Source organism: Hyla sarda, assembly GCF_029499605.1.
Source record: "Hyla sarda isolate aHylSar1 chromosome 1 unlocalized genomic scaffold, aHylSar1.hap1 SUPER_1_unloc_14, whole genome shotgun sequence".
NCBI lineage: Eukaryota > Metazoa > Chordata > Amphibia > Anura > Hylidae > Hyla > Hyla sarda.
In genome coordinates, this window is record NW_026607575.1 from 207,357 (window position 1) to 232,559 (window position 25,203).

The 25,203-nt window shown below is 44.4% G+C and overlaps 1 protein-coding gene across 1 annotated transcript in view; it reads right to left on the reverse strand.

Annotated features, from left to right (window-relative positions):
* LOC130297989 (zinc finger protein ZFP2-like) overlaps positions 1 to 25,203 on the reverse strand; it is a 33,979-nt gene that overhangs the window by 2,611 nt on the left and 6,165 nt on the right. Inside the window, exons 2-6 of the mRNA XM_056550863.1 lie at positions 4,100 to 4,210; positions 2,819 to 2,998; positions 2,296 to 2,422; positions 2,089 to 2,180; positions 1,848 to 1,956 (exon numbers count right to left, since the gene is read on the reverse strand). Coding sequence (XP_056406838.1) covers positions 1,848 to 1,956; positions 2,089 to 2,180; positions 2,296 to 2,422; positions 2,819 to 2,998; positions 4,100 to 4,177 — 586 coding nt within the window. The 5' untranslated portion in view covers positions 4,178 to 4,210. The remainder of the gene's footprint in view (positions 1 to 1,847; positions 1,957 to 2,088; positions 2,181 to 2,295; positions 2,423 to 2,818; positions 2,999 to 4,099; positions 4,211 to 25,203) is intronic.

Sequence of the window (25,203 nt, forward strand, 5' to 3'; positions counted from 1 at the left end):
ATACAAATCTGTCACACCCCGACATGTTTCGCCACTTGAGTGGCTTTATCAAGGAGAACTGACAGCAATGGATGTCAGGGTCAGATGGGCCTTTTTATATGTGGTGTTTGGTTAAATTGGCCAATCACACTCCCTCAGGTTGCGGACCAATCCGCATCTCAATCATATTACTCACGTGACCGCGGCTGATCAGATGACCGAACATGACCGCGGCCGGTCATGTCGTTGCAGTGGATCACATGACTGGCAGAATATAAACATTGGGCATGTGTAAACAAGAGGGGCGGGTATTTACTCAGTCCTGGGCCTGTGGATTGGTTTATGGAAACATCAATAAGATATTAACACACGTGAACACGCATCTCGGCGTGTGACGCGTGTTACACCGGTAGACTAGATTGGACAATAAACGCTATAAGGCAGTAACATAGAGGCTTATTGGTGGGACCTCTAAATGATTGGGATGCTGATTGTTCCGCAACCTGAGGGAGTGTGATTGGCCAACTTAACCAAACACCACATATAAAAAGGCCCATCTTACCCCGACATCCATTGCTGTCAGTTCTCCTTGATAAAGCCACTCAAGAGGCGAAACATGTCGGGGTGTGACAGATTTGTATTTTAGATTGCAGTTCCACTATAGTTCAGGTCCTTCTACAGTCAATAAATAAATAAGGTGCAGGTTAACAAGCCCACGCCTGCCGTGCACAGCAGGCGGTGGGCGCTGAGTGTTGGGACACCCCAATGCCACTGCTAGGGTTCAGTAACAAACAAGTGCCACACACATAAGTGGCTTTGTGTAATAGAGACTGCGTGGTCTCCATGTTGGGAGCACCCTAGGGTGACCAGAGCTCTAATTTAGGTCTATATATATATATATTGGAGACTCTTCGAGTCCAATCTCACTGACGCATAAGAGTGGTTTGCCCCACTCATAACCTGTAGGCACACGTATATATATATTCAAGACTATAGTGGAGCTGTGTTTTTAAATACGTTTTTTCCTCACCAATATTATTTGTCATAAATAAAAGTTAAGTTTTATTAAATTTTGTGTGACACATGCAATATAGAGGCTTTTTCTAACCCCTTTGGGTTATTTTGTTGTAGCGTAGATTACCCCTGCATGTGTCATTGGGCCGCAAGGTAGTAGTTTAGTTAGAGGACTTGTGACATGACACTCTCAACCATAACCTCACCTTTGTAGAAGAGTTTGGCTGTTCCTTGCCCAGTTTTAAGCCGCCTACACAGCTACTTCTGTTTCAGTTAATGACTGTGTTTCCTGTTTGGTATAATTGGTTAATCATACACCGGAACACGATCCTACAAAATCCCTGACTTTTTACAAGAATAAAAGAAGAATTAATGATTTTCTGAAGACAAAAGGAGGTTTTAGAAAATTATTATCTAATTTAGATTTCCCGACACAGCTGCCTAGAGCTTTATGGATGGTGAGAGATGAGAAGGAAGCCTTGATTTACCTTTCAGAAACAAAGTGGATCATCTCAAGCAGGCAGATTTGTTCAGCTTGCAGGTACACACCCCAGGCTCTCCTTTCCTCTCCTGTACAGGCTAAGCCCCAATACCACTTTTTTTGGGACATCTGTCCTGATATTATTATTACTAGGGACAGATTTCCCTTAATAACCAGACATTGACAGCAGATTGCAGGGAATGAAAAGTCCATTGTGGTCAAGATGTTAAAGCTATTTCTCTGGGGTATGGAGTGATTTTTAGTAATTTAGTGATTTACAGTAATGTAAGGAATTATATAGTCCATTCATCGTGAAAAGTTGTTTGAAACCGCAGTGACTCTTAATTCACTGATTTAATCCATTATTACATACCATGGGTATCATCTCCTGGAATTTCCTCCTTCACCTCCCTCAAACATAGGTAATTGCCACCGATCCTCTCTTCTTCATCCTCCACTTTTATAATGGTCAGATCTCCCCCCTAATGTGACAAATAGAACAATTCAGTACAATACAGCAGACAGGAGGATCAACATAAAAGACCCCCAAAATGTACCCCCACATCTATGACTGCAGGACCCCCCTATAGAGATATAGGATCAGCCTCATCTACCTGATGCTTCTCTGGGACATTTCCCTCTGGACAGTCCTGGGAATACAGAGGAAGGGGACACCTCTCGGGTGGATTTCTATCAATGACTCCATCTGTAGGGAACACACAGGGAATGAATACATCAGCGCTGGATAGATTTCTATGTTACTAGGTAGTGAGACTGATCTATATATATATATATATATATATATATATGTCTCTTCTTACCTTGTGATGTGAGGGGCCGGTGATCCTCCATCATGACTATGTCCTGGTACAGATCCTTGTGTCCTTCTACATACTCCCACTCCTCCATGGAGAAATAGACCGCCACATCCTGACACCTTATAGGAACCTGACACACAATGATACCGTCATCACCAGACCCCTCCATTACTGTATAATGTCCCAGCAGTGTCACCTCTCTAATCATCACCAGACTCCTCCATTACTGTATAATGTCCCAGAAGTGTCACCTCTCTAATCATCACCAGACCCTTCCATTACTGTATAATGTCCCAGCAGTGTCACCTCTCTAATCATCACCAGACCTCTCCATTACTGTATAATGTCCCAGAAGTGTCACCTCTCTAATCATCACCAGACCCTTCCATTACTGTATAATGTCCCAGCAGTGTCACCTCTCCAGTCATCACCAGACCTCTCCATTACTGTATAATGTCCCAGCAGGGTCACCTCTCCAGTCATCACCAGACCCCTCCATTACTGTATAATGTCCCAGCAGGGTCACCTCTCCAGTCAGCAGCTCAGTGATCCTGTGGGTGAGTTCTAGGATCTTCTCCTCATGTATCAGTGAGTGAGGTCGAGGCTCTGTGATGGGGCCCCGGGCCCTGCTCCTTCCTCCCGATTCATGGCAATGGCTGCTGGGGGCCACACACTCCCCCCATGTCTTCTTCATTATGGTGTAATCCTGTGTATGGAGAGAGACAATGAGGGGACTGAACCCAGTATTCCACCCTCACTACAAAGAGGAGATTGTGCCCCCTGTATAGAGCTCTAGTGAGCACATCTGGAATACTGGGGTCAGTTCTGGAGACCTCACCTACAAAGAGACATCCAACATAGAGCGGCTCCAAAGATGGGGACCAACAATGGTGGAAATGTAGATGGGGGACAACAATGGTGGAAATGTAGATGGGGCCAACAATGGTGGAAATGTAGATGGGGGACAACAATGGTGGAAATGTAGATGGGGCCAACAATGGTGGAAATGTAGATGGGGGGACAACAATGGTGGAAATATAGATGGGGACAACAATGGTGGAAATGTAGATGGGGACAACAATGGTGGAAATGTAGATGGGGACAACAATGGTGGAAATGTAGATGGGGGACAACAATGGTGGAAATGTAGATGGGAGACAACAATGGTGGAAATGTAGATGAGGGACAACAATGGTGGAAATGTAGATGGGGGGACAACAATGGTGGAAATGTAGATGAGGGACAACAATGGTGGAAATGTAGATGGGGGGACAACAATGGTGGAAATGTAGATGGGCGACAACAATGGTGGAAATGTAGATGGGGGACAACAATGGTGGAAATGTAGATGGGGGGACAACAATGGTGGAAATGTAGATGGGGGGACAACAATGGTGGAAATGTAGATGGGGAAAACAATGGTGGAAATGTAGATGGGGAAAACAATGGTGGAAATGTAGATGGGGAAAACAATGGTGGAAATGTAGATGGGGAAAACAATGGTGGAAATGTAGATGGGGAAAACAATGGTGGAAATGTAGATGGGGGGAAAACAATGGTGGAAATGTTGATGGGGACAACAATGGTGGAAATGTAGATGGGGGGAAAACAATGGTGGAAATGTTGATGGGGACAACAATGGTGGAAATGTAGATGGGGGGACAACAATGGTGGAAATGTAGATGGAGGACAACAATGGTGGAAATGTAGATGGGGGGACAACAATGGTGGAAATGTAGATGGGGACAACAATGGTGGAAATGTAGATGGGGACAACAATGGTGGAAATGTAGATGGGTCACCTCACCTCTCCGGTCAGCAGGTGGAGGATCTCCAAGGTGAAGTGTAATATTCTCTTAGTCATCTCATTCCTGTCCTTGTCCATCCTTGGGGGGTCATTCAGGAGAAGAAGAGACAACTGGATCAGGTAAAGAAGAGGAGACAACTGGATCAGCAGGAGGAGAAGAGGAGACAACTGGATCAGCTGGAGGGGAAGAGGAGACAAGTTGATCAGCTGGAGGCGAAGAGGAGACAGGTGGATCAGCTAGAGGGGAAGAGGAGACAAGTGGATCAGCTGGAGGGGAAGAGGAGACAACTGGATCAGCTGGAAGGTTCAAGTCTTGCCAGGGCCTTTGAGAGAAGGATGGGCCCTAAATCATACAGGGGCCACGTCATATGTCACACACATAAGCACTTCATTATAGAGTACATGTGGACTTTAAACATTGACATGAAAATACCAGAAATGTCTTTAGATGAGAGTCAGATCATATACGTAAAGAACTCGAGTAAACAAACCCGACTCCCGAGTGACACAATGTAACAAATTCCTCAATTTGATCTCCAATCGCTTCCCAATTTTGATTCCATGGACCTTGCTGACATCTGGTTCCTGATCCGGTTCTGACTATGCTGATTCCGGTATCCTGACCTTGGATATTCCTGAGTATCCGCTTCGGCTCCTGTCCCCTGACTGTGTATTTTATGGTAAAGAAGATAATGAGGGAGGACAATGCTTCTTGTGACCCTGTGGATGGTTGGAAGTAGATTCCGGTCTGGTGGGGTATCCTCAGGACTTGACTCATAGCATATCAGGCTGGAAGGTGGGTTTGGGAACCTTAATTGAAATTAACTGGTTGGAACAGTCAGAAGCCAATGGAGAAGAATGTAGAGAAGTTGAGCTTAACTAGAACAGAAAAAAGCTGGAACGCGTTTCAACGCCTATGAGTTATAAAGAGAATTCCCTCGAAACGTGTTACTGTGAGCTTTTATTTGTTAACCTGAAGACTTCTTGAGTATGGTGGCCACTCCGGACCTGGGCCCAAATATTTTTCTTTCTTGTTCATTGGCCGGGTGTTTGACCAAGTCCCTGGATTCTGCTATCCGGCGAACGGTGCTCCAGCGTTCTGAACATTTTGTCCAGAACGCTCGAAGCAGGAGGCCGTGATTGTGACATCATGACTACGCCGCTCGTGACGTCACAACACACCCCCTCCATTCATGTCTATGGGAGAAGGCGTGTCGGACGTGTCAGCCTCCCATAGACGTAAATGGAGGGGGGGGGGGGCGACGCCATAAAGGGGCGTGGTTGTGACGTCATGGCCACTGCGGCAGTTAGTTCTAAATTAACGCTGAGTGCTGTGGGAGATCCCGCTGTTGGGGCCCCCCGCGATCAGGCATCTTATCCCCCTATCCTTTGGATAGGGGATAAGATGTCTAGCAGCAGAGTACCCCTTTAACCCCTTAAGGACCGAGGGTTTTTCCGTTTTTGCATTTTCGTTTTTTCCTCCTTGCCTTTAAAAAATCATAACTCTTTCAATTTTGCACCTAAAAATCCATATGATGCTTATTTTTTGCGCCACCAATTCTACTGTGTAATGATGTCAGTCATTGTGCCCAAAAATCTACAGCGAAACGGAAAAAAAAATCATTGTGAGACAAAATTGAAGAAGAAAAAAAACCCCGCTGTTTTGTAACTTTTGGGGGCTTACGTTTCTACGCAGTACATTTTCGGTAAAAATGACACCTTCTCTTTATTCTGTAGGTCCATACAATTAAAATGATCTCCGACTTATATAGGTGATTTTGTCGGACTTCTGGAAAAAAATCATAACTACATGCAGGAAAATGAAAAAGTTTAAAATTGTCATCTTCTGACCCCTATAACTTTTTTATTTTTCCATGTACGGGCCGGTATGAGGGCTAATTTTTTGCGCCGTGATCTGAAGTTTTTAGCGGTACCATTTTTGTATTGATAGGACTTATTGATCACCTTTTTATTAATTTTTTCATGATATAAAAAGTGACCAAAAATGCACTATTTTGGACTTTGGAATTTTTTTTGCGCGTACGCCATTGACCGTGCGGTTTAATTAACAATATAATTTTATAATTCGGACATTTCCGCACGCAGTGATACCACATATGTTTATTTTTATTTACACTGTGTGTTTTTTTTTTATGGGAAAAGGGGGGGTTCAAACTTTTAATAGGGGAGGAGTTAAATGATCTTTATTCACTTTTTTTTGCACTTTTTTTTTTGCAGTGTTATATATATAGGAGACTATAACACTGCACACACTGATCATTGTTATCCCATAGGAGACTATAACACTGCACACACTGATCTCTTATACTGATCATTATTATCCCATAGGAGACTATAACACTGCACACACTGATCTCTTATACTGATCACTATTATCCCATAGGGACCTATAACACTGCACACACTGATCTCTTATACTGATCATTGTTATCCCATAGGGACCTATAACACTGCACACACTGATCTCTTATACTGATCATTGTTATCCCATAGACTATAACACTGCACACACTGATCTCTTATACTGATCATTATTATCCCATAGGAGACTATAACACTGCACACACTGATCTCTTATACTGATCATTATTATCCCATAGGGACCTATAACACTGCACACACTGATCTTTTACATTGATCAGTGGTTTCTCATAGGAAACCAGTGATCGATGATTCTGCCGCTTGACTGCTCATGCCTGGATCTCAGGCACTGAGCAGTCATTCGCCAATCGGACACCAGGAGGCAGGTAGGGATCCTCCAGCTGTCCTGTAAGCTGTTCGGGATGCCGCGATTTCGCCGCGGCTATCCCGAACAGCTCCCTGAACTAACAGGCATGCTTTCACTTTCACTTTAGACGCAGTGTTCAACTTTGAACGCCGAGTCTAAAGTGTTAATAGCGCGCGGCACCGCGATCAATACCGTGCGCTATTAGCCACGGGTTCCAGCCGTTGTTAGAGGCAGTGGCCCCGCGCTATAGATCGGGATCGGACACATGGCGTACCGGTACGTCATGTGTTCTTAAGGGGGTTAAAACGGGTGCATTATCCCTTTTTGGGGGCAGATGTTAACCAAGGCCGTCTGGCCCCCTCCCATAGACTTGCATTGAGGGGGTGGGGCATGATGTCACACGGGGCGGAGTCATGACATCACAATACTCCATCCCCGTAGTTGGGAGTCATAACACCGAGAGCCTCCAGCACTTCCTGCAGTGCTTACAGGTGGGTGCTGTATGCTAGATTGCGGGATCACACATCTTATCCCCTATCCTTTGGATAGAGGATATGATGTCTTGGGGTTGGAGTACCCCTTTAAATGATCACTGTCAGATTCAAATATGTTGTGCATTTTGGCAAAACATTAATCTTTCTTATATGCTTCTGATTTTTTTTTTTTTGAGAAATCATGGCTTTAAAAAAAAAATAAAAAAAATTAAAAAAAAAACTCGATTAGGGTCCCCATACCATCCAGATCATAATCCTGTCTGGCTGCAGCATCACCTTGTCCCAGCTGAGTCCAGTAAGTAAGGGCAGGACTAGCACTCCTCTGTTGCTCACTCCTGTCCTATCAGACTGAAGCATGAAAACAGAGAGGAGGAGGGTTACAGAGCAGTCTGCAGTGACTGGATGAAAAGTCCCAGCACTCAGGGATGAGGAGGAGTCATGTAGAGCGAGGACACGCCCCTTCTAAAGCACAGGATGACAAACCAAGGGAGCAACAGATAGAAGGTATTTATGAGAGAAATATAGGTGCTAGACACATGAAAATCATATGTATAGGATTAGGTATTGAGTAACATAACTTTTTTGTGGGATACGACAGGTACTCTATAGAGTTGTGTAATGAAAAATAACTTATCCCCTATCCAAAAGGAAAGGGGATATGTTATAGATCACGGGGGTCTGAGCATCGGGACCCCCCACGATCTCCTGAACGGGGCCCCGGCAGTCTGCTGGAAGAGGGCGTGATGACCATAGAGATACATGAAGGGGGTGTGTCGGCTGCAGCTTCCTGCAGGGGTCGAAATCGCTGCTTCTGACAGACTGCTGGGGCCCCGTTCAGGAGATCGTGGGGGGGGGGGGGGGGGTCCCAGCACTCAGACCTCCCCCCCACGATCTATAACTCATCCCCTATTCTTTGGATAGGGGAGAAGTTATTTTTCACTGCACTACACCTTTAAAGGGGTATTCCAGGATTTTTTTTATGTGACTATGCTACAGGGGCTGTAAAGTTAGTGTAGTTAATAATATAGTGTCTGTACCCGTGTGTGACGGTTTTCTCACATTTCTTATGTGATTTTCACCCCAATATTTATTTTTAACAGCATACAAAATTACTGTTAGTCTTAGATTTTTCCCAGGTTGCAATGTGGCCGAGACCCGACATCCCTAGTCAGCTGATAACAGGGAACCTGTCTGCTTCAATGGGTGGAGCGATCGCTTGGTGGGAGAGAGATCAATCTGCAACTAATGCAACAGCTGGAGGCACCCTCAATGCAAGTCTATGGGAGGGGGCGTGACATCACGAGCCTCCGACGATGCACCTGACGCTCTAAACGAACATCGGGTGCAGCAGGGAGATCATGGGGGTCCCCAGCGATGGGACCCCTGCAATCAGATATCTTATCCCCTATGCTTTTGATAGGGGATAAGATGTCTAGGGGAGGAGTACCCCTTTAAGGACGCAGGGATTAATTGGCTCAGCCATAGGCAGATACATCAATGCCGCTGAAGTGAAAACTGTGACTTGTAGCCAAATGTGACCTGAGCTCAACGCTCTCAGCCCTTCTCAGTACTGATCGCTGTTAGGGGTGAGGATTAGGGGTTAGGATTTGAGTAAAGGGTTAGGAATAGAGTTAGGTTGTAAGAACTCAAAGGGTTAACCTATCCTGAGCTTTGTTTTGCCTGGTTGCTTGGCTATGCCGATCTGGGCTGTGAGTAGTTCCAGGCTTAGTCTCCACCTGTGGGCCCAGCTACTTAAATGAGTAGTCTAGAGCAGACTACTCCTGTTCCATCGTGCCCGAACTGAAAAAAAAAAAATGAAAATACATTTTCACTCACCTTCCTGCGTTCCCGCGGAGCGCCACTACAGCTGATCAGTTCTTCTGTCCTTCTTCCTACTTCCATGTACACGGATCGTCACACGGCGCCTCAGTCTATCAACGGCCGAGGCGGAATATCGCTACGGCCGGTGATAGGCTGAAGCGCCATGTGACAATCCGTGCACACGGAAGTAGGAAGAAGAAGGACCGGAGGACTGATCAGCTGTAGTGGCGCTCCGCGGGAACGCAGGAAGGTGAGTGATAGTATATTTTAAAAAAAATATCAGGCCGGGCATGAAGGAACAGGAGTAGTCTGCGCTAGACTACTAATTTAACTCCAGCTCATTTAGTGTCTAGTTGCCAGTGAAAGAAGTTAGCTTCCAGTAACCAGCAATATTATTCTCTGTATTTTTTGGCTATTGATTCTGTCTCTGTTTTGTGACGTCTCTCTTTACCTTGTGTATTGGTACCTCGTATTTTCTACTTGCTGACCCGGACTGTCTGACTTAACTTTTTCTGTGTGTTTGTTTAGTCTTATTTCTTTTAGTTTTATTTTGTTTTGTGTGCCTTCAGCTGTTCCCTGGCATCCTACTGTATTTTTTTGTTTTTACTCATTGACTGTCCCTCACTTATTTAGGAAGGGACTGTCTCCTTGGTTGTGGACCTGTTATTTAGGATGGGCACGTAAGTAAGCAGAGACAGAGGGAGTGGGCAAGACTAGGGCTGCACTCTATCCCTGCCCAACGTGACATAGGGTTTAGGTTTGGGTGCTAGGATTAGGGAGTGAGAGGGAGTTGGCTGTGAAGTAGAAAAGTGTGTGCCTGTGTGGAGGGTCACATTCTGCTCATGGATGTGGAATTTGTATCACCTGACACCCGGGACATGCAGTTCCGGGCGGCTGGCAGGTGAATTTTTCAGGTCCTTAGCCCTGCTTCGGGCAAGCAGGGCTGGGTCTGAATGTTACGCTGAGCGCTCCGGGCCCCCTGCTGGCCTCGGAGAGCTCACAGCGTGTGCCCCCAGGCAGCGCTCCGGCGTCACAGCGTGTGCATCCCCGCTCTCTAGGGCGCGCGTGCACCAGGACTCTTAGATCTAAAGGACCAGTGCACAGGTGATTGGTACCTGGTCCAATGTGGTTCATTAAGGGTTAAGCTTTGTGAGAGGGAGTGCTGTTTGGACTTAATTAGGCCTCACCTGTGCACTGCCTATAAGTACCGTCTCCTCCCACAGCCTCCTGCCGGATCTTTGTTGCCTTTGTGCCTGAGAGAAAGCATTCCTTGTTCCTGTGTTACCCTGCCTGTGGCCGTTCCCGTTGCTACTGACTACCGCCTGAGAACCTGAGCCGCCTGCCCTGACCATTTGCTACATCTGACTATGCCTTTGCCTGATCCTCTTGTACCTTGCCTTATCTCAGCAGCCAGAGAGGTTGAGTCGCTACTGGGTGGAACGACCTGGGGGTTACCTGCCGCAGCAAGTCCATCCCGCTTTGCGGCGGGCTCTGGTGAAAACCAGTAACTCCTTAGACTCCGTTCCCCTGGTACGGCCCACGTCATCACCTCTCTGGCACAGCGGATCCACCACCAGCCTCCATTACCAGCCCGGATCCTGACACTGAAATCCCCCAACGAGCGTGATGGCGCTCACAGGGGAGTATGGAGCGGGCTCCGGACTCGTGAACGCTCCATACTCTGCATGGATAATAACACCTTTTCATTATTCTGTAGGTTTGATTTTGTCGTACTTCTGGAACAAATCATAACTACATGCAGGAAAATTAATACGTTTAAAATTGTCATCTTCTGACCCCCTATAACTTTTTTATTTTTCCGCGTACGGGGCGGTATGAGGGCTCATTTTTTTGTGCCGTGATCTGAAGGTTTTAGCGGTAACATTTTTGTTTTGATTGGACTTTTTGATTGCTTTTTATTCATTTTTTAATGGTATAAAAAGTGACCAAAAATATGCTATTTTGGACTTTGAAATTTATTTGCACATACGCCATTGACCATGCGATTTAATTAAAGATATATTTTTTAATTTCGGACATTTCCGCACGCGGTGATACCACATATGTTTATTTTTGGTTGGACTTTTATTAGGGGAGTGGTTAAATGATCTTTATTAACTCTTTTTTTTTTACTTTTTTTATGCAGTGTTATAGCCCCCTCTAGAGACTAGAACATGAATTACACTGATCTTTTATACTCACAATCCAAAGAGAGAAAGAATAAGTCGGCGACTCACCATTCAGTTGCTTCATGTTTCTTCTTTTATTGAAGGAAAATACTCACATGTACAAAACAGGGGGAGAGGACAACAAGCAAGGATGGGGGGGGGGGGGGGGTACTGCTCAGTAGGTGACTGGATCCGTTTCACACGGTAATCGTGCTTCTTCTGGCCTAAGCTAGTGGAGATCACGTGCTCACTAAATACAGGTAAATGGAGCTCTAATGACCTATCAGCTGTTCCCAGCAAGTTACGTGATCAATGACACATTAGGGTAGGTGGAACCTAAACCATATTAACCCTTGACAGTGAAAAACAGCATTAAAATAACGTACAAAAAGTGAAAATATTAAAAACAAGGGGCCATATCGACCCGGTCATTAAGTCCCAGAGGACCGGTCCCGTCAGTTCTTAATATCCAATAAGTTTCTCTTTTTAGTAAAAAAGAATTCAGTGACCTCCCTTGTTGCGGTTCTAATCTTTCGATACCGGCAAAAGTAATCAGATCTGGGTTGGACTCATGAAATTCTTCCATGTGAGCTATTAGTCGGGGTGCTCCTTTTTTGGTTTTAAGTGAATATCGATGTTCACGTATACGATTGAATAAAGGTCTAATCGTCTTCCCGACGTAAAAATAGCCACATGGACAGAATAACGCGTAGACTACATATTTAGTTCTGCAGGTAATCAATGAAGATACTGTGTGCGTTAGGGACCCTATCCTAAAACTCGTTAGACCTAAATAAAAAATACAATAGTTGCAATTCTTGCAGGGATAATTACCAAGGGGACTAATTTCATCCAACCAAGTGGTCTTCTTCTGTTGTTTCTTCCTCTCCAATGGTAACATTTTTACGAAAGGATATTAATGGTTTTCTTTTTGCTACAGTATTTCAATCCTCATCTTTCTCAATTATGAACCAGTTTCTTCTAATAGCTTGTTCTATTATTCTGTTCATTGGGGAGTTTTTGAACGTGAAAGTAAATCTTTTGTTTTCTGCCGCATGTTGTTTTTTTGTGTTGGTTTTACTAGTAGTCAATAGATTTTTTCTATCACATTTCTCTGCTCTCTCTCGTCAAGCTTTGATCAGTTCAGGAGGGTAATTTCTTTCTAAGAGTCTAATGTGTAATTCTTCAGCCTGTTCTTGGTATCTGATGTTAAAAGTGTTGTTTCTTTTTAAGCGAATGAATTGGCCATAAGGGATTCCTTTCTTAACAGAGTCGGGATGAGCGCTATTGTAGTGTAAGAGTGTTTTTGGCTATGTCCTTTCTAAAACCCTCGCTAAGGATTTTGTTTTCAAAAGCCACCAGTTTGAGGTCTAAAAATTCAAGCATATTTCCCCCATATAAATAGGTAAAGGACATATTCACTGTATTTTTTTCGTTGAGGTAACACACAAAATCAGTAAATTGGGACTTACTCCCGGACCACACTACTAGTATGTCATCCACAAAGCGTGAATACGACTGAATGAACATGATGAAGGGATTGTAGCATATTCATCATATTAACCAGGAACAGGATCGAACACGATAAGACCACTGATGATTTGGCTAAAGCAAAAGCTGAGCATGCAAAAAGAGCGACTGCAGACCAAGTGTGTGCGTTTTATGGGAAATTGGAGTCTAAACTAACTATCACTCAAGATGAAATTAAGAAGAAAAAAAGAGATAAATACATGAGGGACAAAAATTATTATGTCACCAACCAGGTGTTCACGTGGTCCACCAGGTCCTCCAATGTACCGTTCAAGAAATACCCTTATAAATCAAAGAACGGGTATCACGATGAATACAAAAATCCTCATTACCAACGGAATGAAAACCGCAATGATTACCGCAAAGAAACCGCTTCAACAGTTCACAGTGCGAACACTGAGCAAGGAAATCCGAGGTCTGATGTCCCTTTAGGCGGAGACATACAAGAAGGAGCAGGAGGAAGACCTCAAAAAGACCCAAAGAAGAGGAAGGTGCCACCATGGAGAAAACAGAATATCTAATGTCATTAATTTAACAGATGAAATATTAGACAGCGTGACAACATCCTTACCGTCTAAAGGACTGAACTTTGGTCTGGTTGAAGATTTTGATCCAGTTGATTTCGACATAGATTTGGCTAAGTCTATGAGAGACATTAATTTGTTTAAATTTTTCTTGAATAAACCGAGTAGCGAGCAGTTAATCAGAGAAGGCGATTTACAGGTGTCTATAGGAGAATTAGGTTTTTTTCCTCCAGAATGTACTGAAATAGACAAAGCATGCATCGAAATGTTAGCTACAGGCTTTAATGACACCCCTTATACTGAGAGTTATGAGAAGCAGAGATTCACTAAAGGGAAAAAATCTACCTTTAACCCCCCAATACCGCCAGGAGGTCACCTTGACTTGTTTGCGAATGCAGTACAGAAAGATATAAAATCCATTCTTTATCAGAAAGGCGTGTCTAATTTAACCCCACTTGAACAGACAGCACTTAAAAATTTAAAGAAAAGGGAGGATCTAGTAGTAATAAAAGAGGCAGTGTCATTTTAATGAAAAAAGTTATGTATAATAAAGAGGCTGAAAAGCAATTAAGTGACACCCAAACATATACTCCATTATTATCTGACCCTACATTTAAAATCTTAAACGATTTGAGATCTTTCCTTCATAAGAAAGTAGAAATAGGAGTCATTTCCAAGAAAAATGCGAAACGACTAATTCCAGACACCCCCAAAGCAGCAAAATGGTATCATTTGCCTAAAGTTCATAAAGGACTGAGCCCACCCCCAGGCAGACCCATTGTGTCAGGGGTGGGCTCAGTCACTGAACATCTTTCTCACTATATCGACTGGATGTTACGTCCATTGTTGACGTCAATCCCGGCGTATATTAAAGATACCCAGCATCTTCTAAGCATAGTCAGTGACCTTACCTGGGAGGAGGGTTGGAGCCTCTGTTCAATAGACATCGTCAGCCTGTACACCCGTATACCACATACTGCGGGTGTACAGGCTGTAGGGGAATATCTGGGGAGTACCGAAATATTCCCAGACTGTACCGAATTTATTAAAGACGCTTTGAATTTCATTTTACGTAACAGCACATTTAAGTATGATGAGCAGTGGTACAGTGGTCCTATGGGGACCCCGGTGTCCTGTACGTACGCTAATTTATTTTTAGCTATATTGGAGAAGCATCTCATATACACCAGCAACAATCCCTTCATCAAGTTCATTCAGTCGTATTCACGCTTTGTGGATGACATACTAGTAGTGTGGTCCGGTAGTAAGTCCCAATTTACTGATTTTGTGTGTTACCTCAACGAAAAAAATACAGTAAATATGTCCTTTACCTATTTATATGGGGGAAATATGCTTGAATATTTAGACATCAAACTGGTGGCTTTTGAAAACAAAATCATTAGCGAGGGTTTTATTCACAAACAGACCGAGAAAGAAGAATTAGACCAGGAGGATAAGTTCATGAATATTCATGAGCCGGGCGGCAGCTCCGCCCAGTTAGAATGACGTGTGGCCGAGTCCCAGATGATAAGACCTCCCACTGAGTCCCGAGCCAGGGAATAACAGAAAACTAAAAATATAGATATCTTAAGAAGCGCTGAACCATTTTTAACCAGGTAAGGAGCGTTTTAATCAGGGTCACCCGCACTACAAGCCCGTGTAACATGTTTAGTGCGGGTGATTCTGATGACAGATTTCCTTTAATGACCGGGTCGATATGGCCCCTTGTTTTTAATATTTTCACTTTTTGTACGTTATTTTAGTGCTGTTTTTCACTGTCAAGGGTTAATATGGTTTAGGTTCCACCTACCCTAATGTGTCATTGATCACGTAACCTGCTGGGAACAGCTGATAGGTCATTAGAGCTCCATTTACCTGTATTTAGTGAGCACGTGATCTCCACTAGCTTAGGCCAGAAGAAGCACGATTACCGTGTGAAACGGATCCCGTCGCCTACTGAGCAGTACCCCCCCCCCATCCTTGCTTGTTGTCCTCTCCTCCCGTTTTGTACATGTGCATATGTTCCTTCAATAAAAGAAGAAACGTGAAGCAACTGAATGGTGAGTCGCCGACTTATTCTCTCTCTCTTTGGAATGTGACTCTATTGATTCTGCTGAAGTCAGAGCGCCACCTGTATTTGCATTAGCAGTATACCTAGCAGTAATACCCGTGGTCAGACGCACCTGTGCCGAGGCTATTCTTTTATACTGATCATTGTTCTGCAATAGCAAAGCAATGATTACTGATTCTGCCGCTTGACTGCTCCAGCCTGGATCTCAGGCACGGAGCAGTCATTCAGCAATTGGACGCCCAGAAGGCAGGTAAGGGATCCTCCTGATGTGTCCTAGCTGATCGGGACACAGCGATGGTCCCGATCAGCAGGACTGAGCAGCCGGGAGTAATTTTCCCGGCCATTGTTAGAAGTCGGGCCTGGCCCACTATGACGCCGCGTTATAGAAAGGGAGCGGATTCAGGGTGTACATGTACGCCCTTGGTCCTTAAGGGATTAAAATATAACATTATGTATCCCATACGGTAAATGAATAAATGTAAAAAAAAAAAATACCAAACCACAGAAATGCAATTTTTATAATATCCCAGAATAAAAAAGTTAAAATGTCAGAGCAATACTAAAATGGTACCGATACAAAAAACAGATTATGGCACAAAAAAAAATGAGCCCTCATACAGCCTTGTATACGAAAAAAAAAAGGCTACAGGGGTCAGAAAATGGCAATAACATTTTTTTTTTAAGTTCATAATTTTTCTTTAATTAGTAAAACATGACGGAAACTATACAAATCTGGTATCGCTGTAATCAGGCGCCTAAAGTATCAAAATAACATGTTATCTGACCACAAGGTAAATGGCGCAGAAAAGAAAACCACCAAATCTGCAAAATTATCTTTTACTATTTCAATTTCACTTCACCAATATTTTTTGTTTCGGGGAATATGTTATGGAAAAATGTAAAGATCTCATTATAGTAGTTAGTTATGGCTACTATAGGTCGGGGAGGAAAAAACGAGAGCGTAAAAGCCCCTTACAGGTCCCATACGCATGGTCCAATATGCAGTCAGCACCCCCTCCCCCTTGGGCCCCTTCACTTGTGCCCACCCTTTATTAGTCCCATACACAGCCAAGCGCCAACAACCCCCCCTACCCCCGGTCTTATACACAGTCAGTCCCCCCACCCCACCCCTTAATTGGTCCCATACACCAAGTTCCAACAACCTCCCTTCTAAAACGCAGTAAGCCTCTCCATATGCTGCTGTCCTTCAGTCGCCTCTGCCCCTCCATATGCTGCTGTCCTTCAGTCGCCTCTGCCCCTCCATATGCTGCTGTCCTTCAGTCGCCTCTGCCCCTCCATATGCTGCTGTCCTTCAGTCGCCTCTGCCCCTCCATATGCTGCTGTCCTTCAGTTGCCTCTGCCCCTCCATATGCTGCTGTCCTTCAGTCGCCTCTGCCCCTCCATATGCAGCTGTCCTTCAGTTGCCTCTGCCCCTCCATATGCTGCTGTCCTTCAGTCGCCTCTGCCCCTCCATATGCTGCTGTCCTTCAGTCGCCTCTGCCCCTCCATATGCTGCTGTCCTTCAGTCGCCTCTGCCCCTCCATATGCAGCTGTCCTTCAGTCGCCTCTGCCCCTCCATATGCTGCTGTCCTTCAGTCGCTTCTGCCCCTCCATATGCTGCTGTCCTTCAGTCGCCTCTGCCCCTCCATATGCTGCTGTCCTTCAGTCGCTTCTGCCCCTCCATATGCTGCTGTCCTTCAGTCGCCTCTGCCCCTCCATATGCTGCTGTCCTTCAGTCGCCTCTGCCCCTCCATATGCTGCTGTCCTTCAGTCGCCTCTGCCCCTCCATATGCTGCTGTCCTTCAGTTGCCCCTGCCACAAATAGCACCTACAGGCCTCTTACAGGGGCAGATTATTAACCCCTTAAGGACCCAGCCAATTTTCAGTGTAGGACCCGGCCATTTTTTGCACATCTGACCACTGTCACTTTAACCCCTTCAGGACCAAGCCCATTTTGGCCTTAAGGACCAGAGCGTTTTTTGCACATCTGACCACTGTCACTTTAAACATTAATAACTCTGATGCTTTTAGTTATCATTCTGATTCCGAGATTGTTTTTTCGTGACATATTCTACTTTAACATGGTGGTAAATTTTTGTGGTAACTTGCATCCTTTCCTTGTGAAAAATCCTAAAATTTGATGAAAAATTTGAAAATTTTGCATTTTTCTAACTTTGAAGCTCTCTGCTTGTAAGGAAAATGTATATTACAAATAAAAAAAAATTTATTCACATATACAATATGTCTACTTTATGTTTGCATCATAAAATTGACGAGTTTTTACTTTTGGAGACATCAGAGGCTTCAAAGTTCAGCAGCAATTTTCCAATTATTCACAAAATTTTCAAACTCACTATTTTTCAGGGACCAGTTCAGGTTTGAAGTGGATTTGAAGGGTCTTCATATTAGAAATACCCCACAAAAGACCCCATTATAAAAACTTCACCCCCCAAAGTATTCAAAATGACATTCAGTCATCATTTTAACTCTTTAGGTGTTTCACAGGAATAGAAGCAAAGTGAAGGAGAAAATTCACAATCTTCATTTTTTACACTCGCATGTTCTTGTAGACCCAATTTTTGAATTTTCACAAGGGGTAAAAGGAGAAAATGTATACTTATATTTGTAGCCCGATTTCTCTCGAGTAAGTACTTACCTCATATGTCTATGTAAAGTGTTCGGCGGGCGCAGTAGAGGGCTCAGAAGGGAAAGAGCGATAAGGGAATTTTGGAAAGTACGTTTTTCTGAAATGGTTTTTGGGGGGCATGTTGCATTTAGGAAGCCCCTATGGTGCCAGAACAGCAAAAAACCCTCACATGGCATACCATTTTGGAAACTAGACCCCTTGAGGAACATAACAAGGAATAAAGTGAGCCTTAATACCCCACAGGTGTTTCACGACTTTTGCATATGTAAAAAAAAAATTTTTTTTTTCACTAAAATGTGTGTTTCCCCCCAAATTTCACATATTTCCAAGGGTTAATAGCAGGAAATACCCCCCAATATTTGTAACCCCTTCTCTTCTGAGTATGGAGGTATCCCATAAGTTGACCTGAAGTGCACTATGGGCGAACTACAATGCTCAGAAGAGAAGGAGTCATATTTGGCTTTTTGAGAGCAAATTTTGCTCGGGGGCATGTCGCATTTAGGAAGCCCCTCTGGTGCCAGAACAGCAAAATAACCCCAACATGGCATACCATTTTGGAAACGAGACCCCTTGAGGAACGTAACAAGGGGTACAGTGAGCATTTGCCCCCCCACTGGTGTCTGACAGATCTTTGGAACAGTGGGCTGTGCAAAATTTTTCATTTTCATGGACCACTGTTCCAAAGATCCGTCAGACACCAGTGGGGGGTAAATTCTCACTGCACCCCTCATTACATTCCGTGAGGGGTGTCGTTTCCGAAATGGGGTCACATGTGGGGTTTTGTTTTTTTTGCGTTTGTCAAAACCGCTGTAACAATCAGCCACCCCTGTGCAAATCACCTCAAATGTACATGGTGCGCTCTCCCTTCTGGGCCTTGTTGTGCGCCCCCAGAGCACTTTGCGCCCACATATGGGGTATCTCTGTAGTCGGGAGAAATTGCGTTATAAATTTTTTTCCCTTTTACCTCTTGTGAAAATGTAAAGTATAGGGCAACATCAGCATGTTAGTGTAAAAAATTTAATTTTTTTACACTAACATTCTGGTGTAGACCCCAACATTTCCTTTTCATGAAGGGTTAAAGAAGAAAAAGCCCCCCAAACCTTGTAACCCAATTTCTCCCGAGTACGGCGATACCCCATATGTCGCCCTAAACTGTTGCCTTGAAATACGACAGGGCTCCAAAGTGAGAGCGCCGTGCGCATTTGAGGCCTAAATTAGGGATTTGCATAGGGGTGGACATAGGGGTATTCTACGCCAGTGATTCCCAAACAGGGTGCCTCCAGCTGTTGCAAAACTCCCAGCATGCGTGGACAGTCAACGGCTGTCCGGCAATACTTGGAGTTGTTGTTTTTCAACAGCTGGAGGCTCTGCTTTGGAAACAGTGGTGTACCGGACGTTCTTATTGGGGGAGGGGGGCTGTGTAGGGGTATGTGTATATGTAGTGTTTTTAACTTTTTATTTTATTTTGTGTTAGTGTAGTGTAGTGTTTTTAGGGTACAGTCACATGGGCGGGGGATTACAGCGAGTTTCCCGGCGCAAAATTTGCGGCATCTCAAGATGCGAGAAACCCACTGTAAAAGCCTCGCCCATGTGAATGTACCCTGTACATTCACAGGGGGGGGGGGGGGGGGGCGCGCACCAGCTGTTGCAAAACCACAACTCCCAGCATGCATGGTCTGTTAGTGCATGCTGGGAGTTATAGTTTTGCAACAGCTGGAGGCACACAGGTTAGGAAACACTGAGTTAGAAACAGACAATGTTTCCCAACCAGTGTGTCTACAGTTGTTGCAAAACTACAACTCCCAGCATGCCCAGACAGCTGAAGGGCATGCTGGGAGTTGTAGTTCGGCAACATCTGAAGAGCCAGATGTTGCTGAACTAAAACTCCCAGCATGCCTGGACAGTCAGTGCATGCTGGGAGTTGTAGTTTTGCAACAGCTGGAAGAGCACAGATTGGAGACCATTATACAATGGTCTCCAAACTGGGGCCCTCCAGATGTTGCAAAACTACAACTCCCAGCATGCCCAGACAGCCAAAGGCTGTCTAGGCATGCTGGGAGTTGTAGTTTTCAGACTCCTAGAAGCAGCAGTGAAGATCTTCACTGCTGCTTCTGAGGACCATACACTCACCTGCCGGTCCCGTCGCTGCTCCTCCACGTGGCCGGTCCCGCGCTGCTCCTCGGTCCCGCCAGGTAAGTCCGCCGGTCCCCTCGTGTTCCCCCCCTGTGCCTCAGGTCCCCGCGAGCCCCCGCAGTCATCGTCCCCCGTTCTGCCCGACTTCCAGGGGCGGGCAGTGCGGGGGATCTGAACTTTCACCCCAGATCACTGTGATTGGTCCACAGGGACCAATCACAGTGATCGCTGACCAGGACCATCAATGGATGGTCCTGGGGGTGAAGCAGAAGTTGTCCCCTGCTGTAAACAGCGGGACTTCTGCCAGTTAACCCGTGCGATGCTGCGCATCGCCGGGTTAACTGAATGTCATTTATAAACGCCGGGATGCGCGAACGCACTGCACAACCCGGCGTTTATATATGACATTCTGCGGGAAGGGGTTAAGCATTAATAACTCTGATGCTTTTACCTTTCATTCTGACTCCGAGATTGTTTTTTCGTGACATATTCTACTTTATGTTAGTGATAAAATTTTGTTGATACTTGAATCATTTCTTGGTGAAAAATTCCAAAATTTGATGAAAAAATAGAAAATTTTGCATTTTTTTTCTTTGAACCTCTCTGCATATAAGGAAAATGGATATTCTAAATAAATTCTATATTGATTCACATATACAATATGTCTACTTTGTGTTTTCATCATAAAATTGAGATGTTTTTACTTTTGGAGACATCAGAGGCTTCAAAGTTCAGCAGCAAATTTCCAATTTTTCATTTTCACGGACCACTGTTCCAAAAATCTGTCAGACACCTGTGGGGTGTAAATGCTCACTGTACCCCTTATTACATTACGTGAGGGGTGTAGTTTCCAAAATGGGGGTCACATGTGGGGGGGTCCATTGTTCTGGCTCTATGGGGGCTTTGTAAAATCACGTGGCCTTCAATTCCGGACAAATTTTCTCTTCAAAAGCCCAATGGCGCTCCCTCTCTTCTGAGCATTGTAGTGCGCCCACAGAGCACTTTACATCCACATATGGGGTATGTCCTTACTCAGAAGAAATGGGGCTACAACTTTTTCTTTTTTTTTCTTTCTATTTTCCCTTGTGAAAATGAAAAATGTAGGGTAACACCAGCATTTTAGTGAAAATGTTTATTTTTTTCATTTTCCATCAAACTTTGAAGAATTTTCATTAACCTCTTAAGGACTCAGGGCTTACCTAAACGCTCTGAGCCTGCTCCCGGTGTTTAAAAAAGCGTCACGTCGTGACCCCGCATCACACCAGGTCGGTCCTGGCTGCTATTTATAGCCGGGACCCTGGGCTGACATGGCCCCGATCGTTGTGCCGCGCGCTATGAACCCTTCAGACGCGCCGATCAAAGTTGACCGCCGCGTCTGAAAGTGATAGTAAACGCTTCCCGGCAGCTCAGTTGGGCTGATAAAATCGCGATGTTCCGATCAGCTAGGACGCAAGCGGAGGTCTCCTTACCTGTCTCCGCAGCGTCCGATCATGGTTTGATTGCTCCAAGCCTGAGCTACAGGCTTGAGCAATCGAGCCCCCATCTCGCTGATCCATGCAAAGCTATGGCATTGCAGGGATCAGCATAAGAGATCAGTGAGTGCAGTGTTATAGTCTCCTATGGGATAATAATGATCAGTATAAGAGATCAGTGTGTGCAGTGTTATAGTCTCCTATGGGATAACAATGATCAGTATAAGAGATCAGTGTGTACAGTATTATAGTCTCCTATGGGATAACAATGATCAGTATAAGAGATCAGTGTATGCAGTGTTATAGTCTCCTATGGGATAATAATGATCAGTATAAGAGATCAGTGTGTGCAGTGTTATAGTCTCCTATGGGATAACAATGATCAGTATAAGAGATCAGTGTGTACAGTATTATAGTCTCCTATGGGATAACAATGATCAGTATAAGAGATCAGTGTGTGCAGTGTTATAGTCTCCTATGGGATAATAATGATCAGTATAAGAGATCAGTGTGTGCAGTGTTATAGTCTCCTATGGGATAACAATGATCAGTATAAGAGATCAGTGTGTGCAGTGTTATAGTCTCCTATGGGATAATAATGATCAGTATAAGAGATCAGTGTGTGCAGTGTTATAGTCTCCTATGGGATAACAATGATCAGTATTATAGTCTCCAATAACACTGCAAAAAAAAGTGGAAAAAAAAAAAAAGTTAACAAAGGTCATTTAACCCCTTCCCTAATAAAAGTTTGAATCACCCCCCATTTTGCCATTAAAAAAAAAAAAAAACTATGTAAATAAAAATAAACATATATGGTATCACCGCGTACAGAAATATATCGTTAAGTAAACCGCACGGTCAATGGCGTACGCGCAAAAAAATTCTAAAGTCCAAAATAGCGTATTTTTGGTCACTTTTTATATCATGAAAAAATTAATAAAAAGTGATCAAAAAGTCCGATCAATACAAAAATGGTACCGCTAAAAACTTCAGATCATGGCGCTAAAAATGATCCCTCGTACCGCCCGTATGCGGAAAAATAAAAAAGTTATAGGGGTTAGAAGATGAGAACTTTTACCATATAAATGTTCCTGCATGTAATTATGATTTTTTCCAGAAGACAATATCCAACCTATATAAGTCGGGGATCATTATAACCGTATGGACCTACAGAATAAAGAGAATGGGGGCATTTTTACCGAAATATGTACTGTGTAGAAACGGAAGCCCCCAAAACTTATAAAATGAAATTTTTTCTTCAATTTTGTCGCACAATGATTTTTTTTTCCGTTTTGCCGTGGATTTTTGGGTAAAATGACTGATGTCTCTGCAAAGTAGAATTGGTGGCGCAAAAAAATAAGCCATAATATGGAATTTTAGGTGCAAAATTGAAAGCGATTTTGATTTTTAGAAGGCGATGAGGAAAAAATAAAAATGGAAAAACGCTGAGTCCTTAAGGGGTTAAACACCTGTGCAGTGTTAAGGCTCACTATACTCCTTGTTATGTTCCGTGAGGGGTGTAGTTTCCAAAATGTGGTCACATGTGGGTATTTATTTTTTTGCGTTTATGTCAGAACCGCTGTAAAATCAGCCACCCCTGTGCAAATCACCACTTTAGGCCTCAAATGTACATGGTGCGCTCTCACTCCTGAGCCTTGTTGTCCGCCCGCAGAGCATTTTACGCCCACATATGGGGTATTTCTGTACTAAGGAGAAATTGCGTTACAAATTTTGGGTCTTTTGTTCCTTTTACCTCTTGTGAAAATAAAATGTATAGGGGCGACACCAGCATGTTAGTGTAAATTTTTTTCTTTTTTTACACTAACAGGCTGGTGTAGACCCCAACTTTACCTTTTCATAAGGGGTAAAAGGAGAAAAATCCCCCCAAAATTTTTAGTGTAATTTCTCCCGAGTACGGAGATACCCCATATGTGTCCCAAAACTGTTTCCTTGAAATACGACAGGGCTCCGAAGTGAGAGAGCGCCATGCGCATTTGAGGACTAAATTAGGGATTGCATAGGGACGGACAGAGGGGTATTCTACGCCAGTGATTCCCAAACAGGGTGCCTCCAGCTGTTGCTAAACTCCCAGCATGCCTGGACAGTCAGTGGCTGTCCTGAAATGCTGGGAGTTGTTGTTTTGCAAAAGTTGGAGGCTCCGTTTTGGAAACACTGCCGTCCAATAAGTTTTTCATTTTTATTGGGGGGGGGGGGGGGGGGGGGGGGGGGGGGGGGGGGGGGACAGTGTAAGGGGGTGTATATGTAGTGTTTTACCCTTTATTATGTGTTTGTGTAGTGTAGTGTTTTTAGGGTACATTCGCACTGGTGTGTTACGGTGAGTTTCCTGCTAGGAGTTTGCATTCCGGCGAAAACTTTGCCGCAGCCCAAACTTGAAGCAGGAAACTTACTGTAAACCTCCGCCAGTGTGAATGTACCCTGTACGTTCACATGGGGGGGGGGCAAACCTCCAGCTGTTTCAAAACTACAACTCCCAGCATGTACTGACAGACCGTGCATGCTGGGAGTTGTAGTTTTGCAACAGCTGGAGGCACACTGGTTGGAAAACCTTCAGTTAGGTTCCTAAATCAGTACCTAAATCAGTATTTTCCAACCAGTGTGCCTCCAGCTGTTGCAAAACTACAACTCCCAGCATGTACTGATCGCCGAAGGGCATGCTGGGAGATGTAGATATGCAACAGCTGGAGGTACGCAACTACAACTCCCAGCATGCCGAGACAGCTGTTTGCTGTTTGGGCATGCTGGGATTTGCAGTCTCAAAATGTAGCCCTCCAGCTGTTGCAAAACTACATATTCCAGCATGCCCAAACAGCTGTCTGGGCATGCAGCGGCTTCCGTAGGATCCAGCCGCACGACATCGTGGATCTTCTACCGTCGGTCCTCTTCGGTTTCCCCGTTATGCCCCGCCTATTGTGGGTGGGCAGGACGGGGAAAACAAAAGTTAACCCCCCCCCCCGCCCCCGATCTGCTATTGGTCGTCGCCTCTGGCGCCCAATAGCAGGGATAGGAGGGGTGGCACCGCTGCCTCCTCACTCCTATGCCTTCAGGGGGATCGTAGGTGTCAGAAAACCGCGATCCCCCTTATATTCCGGGTCACCATAGACCCGTAATGACCCGTAATTGCGCAAATTGCAAGTGTGAATTCACTTACGATTTGCTGCGATTGCCGACATGGGGGGGGGGGGTCCTTAAGGGGTTAAGGACTCAGCCCATTTGGGCCATAAGGACAATATAATTTTTTACATTTTCGTTTTTTCCTCCTCGCCTTCTAAAACTCTTTTATATATTTTCATCCACAGACTAGTATGAGGCTTGTTTTTTGCGGGACCAGTTGTCCGTTGTAATGTCATCACTCACTTTACCATAAAATGTACGGCGCAACCAAAAAATACTATTTGTGTGGTGAAATTAAAAAGAAAACCGCAATTTTGCTAATTTTGTCAGGTTTCGTTTTCACGCCGTACAATGTACGGTTAA